Source organism: Salvia miltiorrhiza, chromosome 5 (genome assembly GCF_028751815.1).
Source record: "Salvia miltiorrhiza cultivar Shanhuang (shh) chromosome 5, IMPLAD_Smil_shh, whole genome shotgun sequence".
In the NCBI taxonomy this organism is placed as follows: domain Eukaryota; kingdom Viridiplantae; phylum Streptophyta; class Magnoliopsida; order Lamiales; family Lamiaceae; genus Salvia; species Salvia miltiorrhiza.
The window spans coordinates 17,027,250-17,039,678 of record NC_080391.1 but is presented as its reverse complement, the minus strand read 5'-3'; the positions used below and the strand labels follow the sequence as shown (position 1 = coordinate 17,039,678).

The 12,429-nt window shown below is 37.0% G+C and overlaps 1 protein-coding gene and 1 pseudogene across 2 annotated transcripts; both read right to left on the bottom strand.

Moving 5' to 3' along the window:
* Window positions 1-786: 786 nt before the first annotated feature.
* Window positions 787-12,429, bottom strand: part of LOC130986429 (LEAF RUST 10 DISEASE-RESISTANCE LOCUS RECEPTOR-LIKE PROTEIN KINASE-like 2.4) — a 62,181-nt pseudogene continuing 50,538 nt past the window's right edge.
* LOC130986430 (LEAF RUST 10 DISEASE-RESISTANCE LOCUS RECEPTOR-LIKE PROTEIN KINASE-like 2.4) lies at window positions 3,463-5,658 on the bottom strand. 2 transcript variants are annotated; one of them, XM_057909836.1, is made up of 3 exons: window positions 5,520-5,658; window positions 4,994-5,023; window positions 3,463-4,776 (listed from the first exon to the last, which is right to left on the bottom strand). In XM_057909836.1, the coding sequence occupies exon 3, from the start codon at window positions 4,638-4,640 to the stop codon at window positions 3,669-3,671; it is 972 nt and encodes a 323-aa protein (XP_057765819.1). In that variant the 5' UTR covers window positions 4,641-4,776; window positions 4,994-5,023; window positions 5,520-5,658; the 3' UTR covers window positions 3,463-3,668. The 2 variants fall into 2 exon arrangements, with proteins under 2 accessions (XP_057765819.1, XP_057765818.1); XM_057909835.1 differs by having other exon boundaries at window positions 5,514-5,651.

Sequence of the window (12,429 nt, the reverse complement as noted above, 5' to 3'; positions counted from 1 at the left end):
TTTAAATTCTCTTAGCTGATAAACTACTGGATTTTCATGACTTGGAATAATCCGCATTTGGAACATTTAGAATCAGCCTTGAGCAGAAGAAGATGGCAGAGGAATAAGAGAGACAGATTCTTGATAGGAGACAGTTTTTACTAGATTAATTATTAAACAATAGATATGTGCTGTTGTCCATGTATTTTTCTGTGTTTATTTAATCCCAAATCTTATGCCATTGCCTCCGTCCAACACGCTAGTCGACTCACTTGTAAATTATCTTCCTTTTATTTATGTTGACTTGAATGAAAACCATCCTACACTCTAGTTGACCTGGAAATTTGTTGGTGGAAGACACTCAGATATGGCATTAGTATTTTTTGTCAGAAGAAAGTGTTTCATGTCTCCAATATTTAGCATTTTCTATAAAATATCTTAAATTTTATTTTCTCTTAAAAAAAATTTGAACTTTCAATATTTTTCATAAAATGTCTTGCTATTCAAAATTATGTGATGGAAAAATATCAAACTGATTGCAGTCAAGTTGTGAACCCTATTACACCAAATCGATAATTCAAGATTTCTGTGGCGACACGAGTCTTCTATTCCACACAATTTTTTTTACTCTTGTTAGATTAAGAATCCTCTAAATTAAATCCGAGTGTTCAAGATATATGTAAAGTGGATTTTTAATACTCAACACATAATACTAGTTAGATCCTTTGCCCTGGATTTCTAGTAGATAAAGAGATAGATCAAATATGCAGGACAGTGTATCCTGGCTGACTAGAGAAGTCTCTCACAAATGGATATATAGTAATCGAAATGAATATAAATATGCTAATCCTAATGAAGGAGTGAAAGTTAAATTCCAGGAGTTTCTAATCTTAATAATGGAGATTTAAATTCTTCACAGTTTTTCTTGTATTTTTCTAACAGTGACTCTTTCCACAAGACTAACGCTATTCCAAGTCTCCAACCAACCAGCAAACAGGATCAAGTAAAGTAGTAGAAAGATTCAGAAGTTGAATAGCTTGATGCTGCTCTTGGTGTTGAGTAAAGGTAAGGCTTAGGTGGAATCTCCAATGATCCAAGTTTCCCTTCCAACATCTCTACCACCCTCTTCATCGACGGTCGATCCTTAGGGTTCGTCTGAGCGCACCACAACCCAACAATCATCAAGTTTCTCTTTACAAGTTGGATTGCATCTTCATTCAAATATGGAATTACATCACCATCCCTTTCAAGTTGCTTGTAGAGGTAATGTGGGAAGTATATTTCGCTCGTACTAATACTAGCTACATCTCTCGGATCAATGTTTCTCCTTCCTCCAACCATTTCCAAAACCAGCATACCATAACTATACACATCACACTTGTAAGAGACTTCCCCGAAGTTTCTAAAAAATACTTCAGGGGCAATGTACCCTATTGTCCCTCTTGCCACCATCATAGGGACTATGCTCGATCTGTTCGGACATAATTTAGCATGCCCAAAATCTGAAATTCTTGGATTCATGTCCTTATCTAGAAGAATGTTCTGAGGTTTGATGTCCAAATGCAGAATCCTCGTATTGCAGCCTTGATGCAAGTACTCTAGCCCTCGAGCTATCCCAAGAGCGATCTCAAACAATTTATCCCATCCCAACCCAGATTCTTGAGACGAGGAAGCATTGTTGCAAATGAATTTTTCAAGAGATCCGTTAGGCATGAAATCATAAATGAGTGCTCTTTTAGAACCTTCAAAACAAAATCCTAGAAGCGTGACAATATTGACATGGGAAGTTCTACTAATACTGGCGACTTCATTCATGAAATCTTCCCCATTTTCATTGGATTCGTTCAAGACTTTCATTGCCACAAGATGACCATCGGGAAACTGCCCTTTGTAGACATTGCCAAACCCTCCTCTTCCCAAGTTTTCAGTAAATGAGTTTGTCATTTTCTTGATAATTAATAGAGTATTTGTTTCTGATTGGTGCAAGATTTCTATTGTTCTTGAGAAAGAGTTCAATGTCTCTGTCATGCTCTTGTTTTGCCTTTGCACGGTTCATCCGAACGTAAATGAATATAAATATCAAGGAGGATGTAAGCGCGGCTATAGCCATACCACCTGACGAGATAAAAACTTGTTGTTTTGCTGAATCTGAGAAGAATGTAATAACTGAAAACTGTATTCTGATTAGAGATCACAATGAAGTTCAAGTATATATTAATGAAACAGAGACAGAGTCCAAAAAATTTATTACTACTAGTCATCATAATTAGTACTCCCTTTGTCTCACAAAAACATACCCATTTAGAAGTGGCATGAGTTTTAAGAAATGTTAGATAAAAGTGTATTATGAGTGGAAATGGAATTCCATTTATGAAAATGGCAAAATGGCCATGTTTTTGTAAGAAGGATGGAGTATGAATTATTGAAAAGAAGATAACTGAAGATGGGAATATCTTAGCAGAGAATCGGTAAAAGGACATACCTTTGAAGAGAATCTTTTGAAGTCTCTTATTTTCTGCAAACAAATTCAACATTAGCTTTGGTGAAACAACAAAAACTAATATTTTTGTTTCCCTACCTAGCCCGTTGTAAGAATTTAGTTTTGGGTTTCATAAAATTCCTTTATTGTAGGAAACTGAAACCTAGCTACAAAGAAACTAACAGCTATAAACAGTTTTCCGCTGCTTTCCACACTAGTAAAAACTATGTCATTGTCTCTGTCCAACACGCTAGTTGACTGATTTGTAAATTATCTTCCTTTTATTTATCTTGACTTGAATGAAAACCATCCCACACTCTAGTTGACTTGGAAATTTGTTGGTGGAAGACACTCAGATATGGCATTAGTATTTTTTTGTCACGAATATTTAACATTTTTAATAAAATATTTTGAACTCTTGTTTTTTCTTAAAAAGTATGAACTTTCAACGTTTTTCATAAAATATCTAGCTGTACAAAATTTTGTAATGAAAAAATGATTGTTCTCAAACTGATTGCACTCAAGTTGTGAATCCTACTACTTCAAATTGATAATTCAAAATTTCTTTGGCGACACAAGTCTTCTATTCCATGCAATTTTTCACCCATGTTAGAATAAGAATCCTTTAAAATGCCAGTGTTCAAGATATATGTAAGGTGGTGTACGTGTGTTGGCCTAGTGGTAAGAGACAAGAGATTAATGATCAAAACCTGAGGTCTTGGGTTCGAGTACTCCATTGCGTAGTCTTTAAAATCCTTTATTTCTTATGTAATTTATTAAAAAAAAGATATATGTAAGGAGAATTTTTAATGCTCAACACATAATACTAGCTATAACCTTGCCCTGGATTTCTGGTAGATAAAGATAGATCAAAAATGCAGGACAATGTATCCTGGCCGACTGGACAACTCTCTCACAAATGGATATAGTTATCGAAATGAATATAAATGCAAATCCTAATGAATGTGTGTCTGACTTTAAGGGATGAAATGAAAGTGCGAAAGTTAGATTCAAATTCCAGGAGCTTCTAATCTTAATAATGGGGATATATATTCTTCACAGTTTTTCTTATATATTTCTAACGGCCGGTGACACTTTCCACAAGACCAATGCTATTCCAACCAACCAGCAAACAGGATGAAGTTCGAATATTGTCACACTAATAAACACTTCACATGTTGACATACAAATTCAAGTAAAATACTAGAAACTAGAAAGATACAGAAGTTGAATAGCTTGGTGCTGCTCTAGGGGGTGAATATAGGTAAGGCTTAGGTGGAATCTCCAATGATCCAAGTTTCCCTTCCAACATCTCTACCACCCTCTTCATCGACGGTCGATCCTTAGGGTTCGTCTGAACGCACCATAACCCAACAATGATCAAGTTTCTCTTTACAAGCTGGCTTTCATCTTCTTCATTGAAATTTCCAGCAAGATTTCCATCTCTTTCTGCATTCATCGCAAGCTGCTTGTAGAGGTAATGTGGGAAGTATATTTCACTCGTACGATCTACATCTCTTCGATCGATGTTTCTCCTTCCTCCAACCATTTCCAACACCAACATACCATAACTATACACATCACACTTATAAGAGACTTCCCCGAAGTTTCTAGAAAATACTTCAGGGGCAATGTACCCTATTGTCCCTCTTGCCACCATCATAGAGACTATGCTCGATCTGTTTGGACACAATTTAGCAAGCCCAAAATCTGAAATTCTTGGATTCATGTCCTTATCTAGAAGAATGTTCTGAAGCTTAATGTCCAAATGCAGAATCCTCGTATTGCAGCCTTGATGCAAGTACTCTAGCCCTCGAGCAATGCCAAGTGCGATCTCAAACAACTTATCCCACTCCAACCTAGATTCTGCAGATGACGGAGCATTGTTGCAAACGAACTTTTCAAGAGATCCATTAGGCATGAAATCATAAATGAGAGCTCTTTTAGAACCTTCAAAACAAAATCCTAAAAGCGTGACAATATTAATATGGGAGGTTCTGCTAATACTGGCAACCTCATTCATGAAATCTTCCCCATTTTCATTAGATTCGTTCAAGACCTTCACTGCCACAAGATGACCGTCGGGAAACTGTCCTTTGTAGACACTGCCAAACCCTCCTCTTCCCAAGTTTTCAGTAAATGAGTTTGTCATTTTCTTGATACTGGAGTATTTGTATCTCATTGGTGCAAGATTTCCATTGTTCTTGAGAAAGAGTTCAATGTCTCTATTCTGCTTTGTTTTGCCTTTGCACGCTTCCTCCGGATGAAAACGAATATAATTATGAAAAAGGACGTAAGAGCGGTTATGGTGATACCACCTGCCGAGGAAAAAATGTTGTTTTGATGAATCTCAGAAGAATGTAATAATGACTGAAAGCTGTATGCTGATTAGTGATCACAATGAAGTTCAAGTATTAATTAAGGAAACATAGATATTATTAATGAAGTTGAGCATCATCATAATTATGAATTATTGAAAAAGAGGACAGCTGAAGATGAGAATATCTTAGTAGAGCATTGGTAAAAGGGACATACCTATAAAAAGGATCTTTTGTAGTGTATTTCCTGCAAATAAATTCAACATTAGCCTTCAGATTTTAGGTGAAACAACAAAAAACTAATATTTTTCTAACTACCTCGTTGTAAAGATTTAGTCCTTTATTATAGGAAACTGATCAACCTAGCTAATAGTACTAAATAACTAAAGATCTATAAACAGTTTGCTACCGCTTTCCACACCTTGTAAAAACTACAGATGTTGAGGCCTACCAGTGAACTGCAGCAGTAGAAGGCACTGCCCTCCTCTATCGAAGCAATTAAGACATTGTTGAGAAACATCCCATTGTAATGTAAAGTTTGCAGTTACCAAATCGTACAAATCACACTATAGTTTACTCGATAAAATCAGTAAACTAATCTTGCAATACGACAACACTTATGTAAATGCAGACAAAATATGAAATAATTTTAAGCCTTTCATCTTACCAATCGCATGCCTAATTACGGATCAAATTTGTCATGTTTTTAACCAATATATGAAATGAAGATGAATTACCTTTACCTGGATTGGTTGTGCAGTAAAACTCACTGCTGTCTAATGTGAGACACTGCCCTCCTCGATCATAACATTCATAACAATCTTGAGACACATGCCATTCTAGTGTGAAATTTGGACTTAGCAGATTGATGAGGTCAGCGGGAAATACTTGGTTAGACCTCAAAGGCATTTGATTCACTGTACATCCTGAACCTGGAAGAACATCATCAATATGTGTAGGAGCTTCTTCAGTGGCTTCAGCTTTATGGTAAATGGTCAATATATCACAGCTCCTATTCTTGTACTGCACGAAGTAATCTCTGACATCTTTACTTGGATTGTAGCAGTTGAAGAAGGTGATATTAGGGGAATATGTGAAGGAAACGAAAGGAGATTTTGGTAGAGATACGTTTGAGAAGGAGAGACAGCTGTTGGTATTGATGTAGTTTTGTAGCACGGAATCGTGGATCAAGAGCTTGTTATCCGATACCTTCTCCAGCAGATTCATGGGATACTCTCGTAGATAAATTAATGGTTTTTCATGTGCTAAACTGCAGTTAACTGAGAACAATCCACTGTGCCTATATATAGGTCATTTCCCTGACCTATTAGACACCTCTATTCACCTCTCTTCTTCTTCTTTTTATTTTTAGACTTAGAATTTTATTGCTTTCATAGATTAGTTTTATTTTTCTGCAAGATTGAAGATTTCAAAATTCAAGCTGTTATTTAGATTTCTTTCCGGGTTTTATCGATTTTATTTACTTTTATTGTTTTCTTATTTATTATGCTTTTGATTTTTTTTATGATGTCTGACTAGTTTTATTATCTGAACCTAGGGTTTGTACATAGTTGATTGAATATGTGTTATTTTATTTATTGATAACAATTTGCCCTCCAACTTGTGATTTATGATTCCTGGTTATTGAATAGACTAGGCTGTAGATTGTAGATGAAGAACTCATGTTTATTGAATATGAAAATCAGATCTACAAGATGTAGATTGCTCTATTTATACAACGAAATAGAAGCTTCAAGAAGATGATTACAATTAACTTGCTAACTACCGTCTACTGTAGCTAACTAACCTCTGCTGTAACTAACTAACAGAAACTAAGGCAACAAAATTAACTTTGCTGCAACATTTCAAATATACTCCAATACACCCCCATGAAACCAGACCTTCATCATGTGCGAAGCTCAACAAGATTTAACCTTTCCAAGCTCAACAAGATTTAACCTTTCCCGTAACATACAGAATCGTGTATCAGCTAACGGTTTGGTGAATATGTCAGCTAATTGATCCGTGGAAGGCACATACCCTATGTCCACAGTGCCATCCTTGACCTTGTCACGAACGTAGTGAACGTCGACCTCGATATGCTTGGTGCGGGCATGAAAAACTGGATTCTCGGCCAAAGCGATTGCACTCACATTATCACACCAAAGCTTGTGAGGAGCTGTGATAGGGAGGCCAAGTTCGTGACATAAGGCTTGCAGCCAAACAATTTCTGTAGTGGCATTAGCCACGCTCCGATATTCGGACTCTGCACTACTTCGTGACACAACCTCTTGCTTTTTGGCGGACCATGTAATGAGATTAGGCCCTAAGAAGACACAATGCCCTCCGGTGGATCGTCTATCATCCGGGCAGCTGGCCCAATCTGCATCTGAGAAACCAACAATATGAGATGAAGATGAAGAATGAAATGCTAATCTGAGAGAAGCAGTGCCCTTCAAATAACGAAGTAGGCGTTTACACGCATTCCAGTGATCAGTAGTGGGATTTGTCAAAAACTGACTTAGTTTATTGACAGAAAAGGCAATGTCTGGCCTTGTGATAGTGAGATATTGCAATGCTCCAATAGTACTGCGGTATAGAGTAGGATCAGGAAAGAATTCACCATCAGTTTTGGAAAGCTTAGCAGCTGGAAGCATAGGCGTAGGGCAAGGTTTACTGTCAACCATCTTTGTTTTAACCAAAAGCTCATGAAGATACTTATGTTGGCATAAGTAAAAACTCTTGCTGTGATGAAGCACTTCAATTCCCAAAAAATAGCTAACACCCCCAAGATTTTTAACTGAAACTTCTTGTGAAGATGATCAATAACAGAGTTGACAATAATAGGATCATCACCAGTAACTAGTATATCATCAACATATACCAAGATTAGAGTAAGGGCAGAACCTGATTTCTGATAGAATAAGGAGAAGTCAGCATTGGACTTTTGAAAACCAAGACTGCAGATTTCAGTAGTGAGGGTGTCATACCAGGCTCGAGGAGCCTGCTTCAAACCATATAAAGCTTTCTGCAACTTACAAACATAATCAGGGTGTTTGGGATCCTCAAACCCAGCTGGTTGAGCCATATAAATCGTATCAGTTAATGCTCCATTTAAAAACGCATTATTCACATCTGTTTGTTGTATAGACCACCCATGTTTTGCTGCAAGTGAGAACATTAACCTGATAGTGGAAGCTTTCACCACTGGACTGAAAGTTTCAACAAAGTCTACCCCAGCCATTTGTTCGAAACCCCGTGCTACCAATCTAGCTTTCAACTTGTCTAAGGTGTAATCTGGATTGAGTTTTACCCTGAATACCCACTTATTACTGATAACCTTTTGAGTAGGGTCAGGTGGAATAAGTACCCACGTGCCTTTGCCCAATATAGCATCAAACTCTTGAGCCATAGCATCATACCAACCATTATGAGACAGAGCTTCCTCCAGTGTCAAAGGTAAAGCAGGAATAGACTTGTGAACAGGAGGTCCATCAAGTACAGCTATATATGCTTTAGGTTTGAAAATACCATTTTTAGATCGTGTAACCATGGGATGAGTATTAGAGGGAGGAGAGGAAGCTTCAGCAGCAGATGGACTAGACATAGCTGATGCTAAGGGAATAGAGAGATTAGAAGTGTCTGTGACAGAAATATCTAGAGGAGAAGAAGCAGGAGAGATATCAGGAAATGTAGTGGCAGGAATACCTATGACAGGAGAAGTAGTAGGTGTAGCAGACTGAGGATGAGTGAGAGTGTTAGTGTGAGTGGATGGAGTGAGAGGAGTAGAGTCAGTTGAATTAGAGCTAATAGCAGGAGTAGGGTTTGAGATGATGGAAGAAAGACTTGGGAGTGACCTAGGGATAGAGGGAGACTGTGAAGCAGATAAAGGAAACAAGGATGTATATGGAAACTCAAACTCATTAAACTTGACTGTATCAGCTATGTAAAGTCTGCCACTTGAGTGTAAACACTTATAACCTTTGTGATGAGCACTGTAGCCTAGAAAAATGCACTTTGAAGACCTAAACTGAAGCTTATGATTATTATATGGTTTTAAGTAAGGAAAGCAAGAGCAACCAAAAACATATAAGGAGGTGTAATCTGGAGCTTTGCCATTTAGAACGAAAAAAGGTGATTTCATTTTGAGTGTGGCAGAAGGAAGCCTATTTATGAGATAGGTGGCAGCTTCAAAAGCATGCCACCAATATTCCATAGGCAGGCAGGCTTGACTAAGCAATGTAAGTCCTAAATCTACTATGTGTTGATGTTTCCTCTCAGCTTTGCCATTCTGAGTATGAATATGTGGGCAAGGATGTTGAAAGTGAACACCTAATTGCTTGAAAAAAGGAACTAATGGCCTATATTCCCCACCCCAATCGGTTTGAAAAGTTTTGATAGAGGCAGAGTATTGGCATTGAACCATTTTAAAAAATTGATGGACTACTGAGCTGGCTTCAGATTTAAGAGTAAGGGGATAAATCCATGTGTACCTACTGTAGTCATCAACAAAATGAATATAGTATTTATAGCCTTGAGCAGTAGGTATGTATGATGGCCCCCAGATATCTGAGTGAACTAATTCAAAAGGATGAGTAGTTTTCTGAGGTTGAGTGATATGAGGTTGTTGATGAAGTTTTCCTATGCTACATGCATCACAAAATGTAATGGCAGAACCTTTAGCTGAAACATTAAGTTTATGAAGCACATGAGTTAACACATTGAGATTAGGATGACCTAAACGTTTATGCCAAAGATCCAATTTATTGATAGTAGGAGCAGAAGCAGTACATTGTTGCTGAGTATTACAAGTAGAAACAAGAGCCTGATGTACAGATTTGGATTGTGCTAGACTAGAAGAAGAAAAAGTGGATGTAGAAGGTCCTGACTGATTTTGAAGCTGAGAGAGCTGAGAGAGATCTAACTGATATAATCCTTTATGAAGCTTGCCCTCCATCAGAGTTCTGAGGCTCTTCTTGTCCTTAACAAGACAGCAAGAATCATGAAATTCAAACAATACATCATTGTCTTTTGTAAATTGAGAAATACTAATCAAGTTTTTTGTAATTTGAGGGACAAAGAGAATGTTGTTTAAAAGAAGAGAAGTGGAAGGAGATGGCTGTATAATATTTGAACCAATAGAGGCTATAGAAATTTGCTTACCATTACCTACTGTGAGAGCTTCTGTCCCATCATATGGTGATTGAAGCTGAAGATTGCTCAGATTGTTTGTGATATGATTGGTGGCACCACTGTCAACATACCAAAGACCAGCATCCTCATCAAATTCATACTCTGGTAGTTGAGTGAGATCTGTGATATAAGCCTGAGGTGAACCAGAAGAGGTATCTGCACCAGTAAAGTGAACATCAAAACGCTTATAACATTTTAAAGCCACATGACCTGGTTTACTGCATAATTGACAAACGACAGAAGCTTTGCCAGGTGCTTTGAATCCTCTTCCAACCATGCTTCGACCCCTTGAATTAGCACCACCTCTCTGAACATAATGAGCCATTGGATCAACCACATAGGAGGTCTGTTGCAATCTGATTTCATGAGATTGAAGAGCAAATTGCATTTCCTGAAGAGATGGTGACTCAGATCTATGCATAAGAGTGACCACAACTGCTTCAAATTCCGGTCCACAGCCATTGAGAATAGAATCGCCAAGTTCATCATCGGGAATTTGATGACCTGCAGCACTTAATTGGTCAGCATAACTTCTCATTCGAAGAAAGTAGTCATCAACAGACAGAGAGCCTTTTTTATGTGAATGAAGCATTTTCTTCAATTGAAGAACGCGCACTCGTGATTGTGATTGGAACAATTGTTCCAATGTATTCCAGATATCAGATGCAGAAGTGCATCTAACGACGTGACCAAGCATGGTTTCGCCAATGGAGGTGAGCATCCAGCTCATCAAATGTTGATCCTTGCGAATCCATAGAAGATATTCAGGATTTGAGCGTGGAGGTGTGCGTGGTGCGATCTGAACTTGAGGAAGAAGTTGAGATGGCGGTGCAGCTGTTGGAGCAATAAGATCTTCCAGACCATGCGCTCGAATTGTGCTTAACACTTGTATTCTCCAGAAGGTGTAGTTGCTCCGATCAAGACGAAGGAACAGAGGATGCAAATTTGGAAGTGAGGCAGCGGCGATGGTGGTGGTGAGATGATTTGCCATGAGATCTAGATCTAATATTTCACAGGAAGCGTGGAGAAAGAAGAAGATTGAAAGATACTAAATTTTGGAGAAAAAAAACTGATGCAGTTTCAAAACTGCCGAAAAACTTTTGGATGAATTGAACTTTCAATCATACAAGCTCTAGATACCATATTGAATAGACTAGGCTGTAGATTGTAGATGAAGAACTCATGTTTATTGAATATGAAAATCAGATCTACAAGATGTAGATTGCTCTATTTATACAACGAAATAGAAGCTTCAAGAAGATGATTACAATTAACTTGCTAACTACCGTCTACTGTAGCTAACTAACCTCTGCTGTAACTAACTAACAGAAACTAAGGCAACAGAATTAACTTTGCTGCAACATTTCAAATATACTCCAATACTGGTGCTTATTTTCTTGTGAATTATCTGTTCAATAATTTACATGTCTAACTGTTCAGTTTGAATCTTGAATGCGATGATTGTTCAGCCGATTCAGGAATGCATGATGTAGTGCTAGCCTTGAGTCTTGAATACAACATGCGAAGCTAAGCTATTCTTTGTGTGATGTTGGGAGTTAATTTATTCCTTTGAGTCTTAAATGCGATAATGAATTTATTAATTTACATTCATAAGTGTTCGTTAGAGAAGCTTATGAATAGTGTTGTGATCTTTTCATCAGGGCTGGATTAAATAGGTGTTTGAATCAATAGATTGAATGCATGTATTTGATTAACGATAGTACATCTCTAGGGTCAGAGTATTTTATTATTTGAGTTTTTATCCTATTTTATTTGCTTTGTTTTGATTTTAGTTTTATTCATCCATCATATTTGAGTTTGCCTGGATATTGTTAGAGTTTTATTAGAATTACTTAGAGTGATTTCGATTATCAGTCCATGTGGATACGATACTCGGTTACTGTTTATTTGCTACAATTACACTGTGTTAGTTGCAGTTTTTGTTGCTATAAAAATAGTGATCACTCGTCGTCTTTGGGAGTGAGAGAATTTCTGTTACATCGTCGTCTTGAACAAAATAAATTGTGTTCAAGTTGATAGGAAGATTGCCCGAGGGGTAGAATTTCGAACCTTAAAAGAAAGGTGCGAACTCCATCGGGAAGAAGTAGGAACCCTGAGCCTTGAGCTTGATTTTTCATGTACTCATTGAATTCACCTTCCATTTTTTTTTTGTAGAAAGTGGAGAACGAGTAGTAAATTAATTGAACGGATACAAGTATATTAATAAATTAATTTAATGTTATTTGAATGTGATATATATATATATATATATATATATATATAGGGTTGAGTAGTAGTAACGTGTTCTTAGGTAGTATGTAGTATCAAATCTGGACTACACATTGTGTACACTAATTTTTGTGCTTGTATGATGCATTATAAATATTATTTATTAAAAAAATAAATATCAAATAAAGTAACTTTTATATTTAAAATTTAATTATTTATTAATGATACATG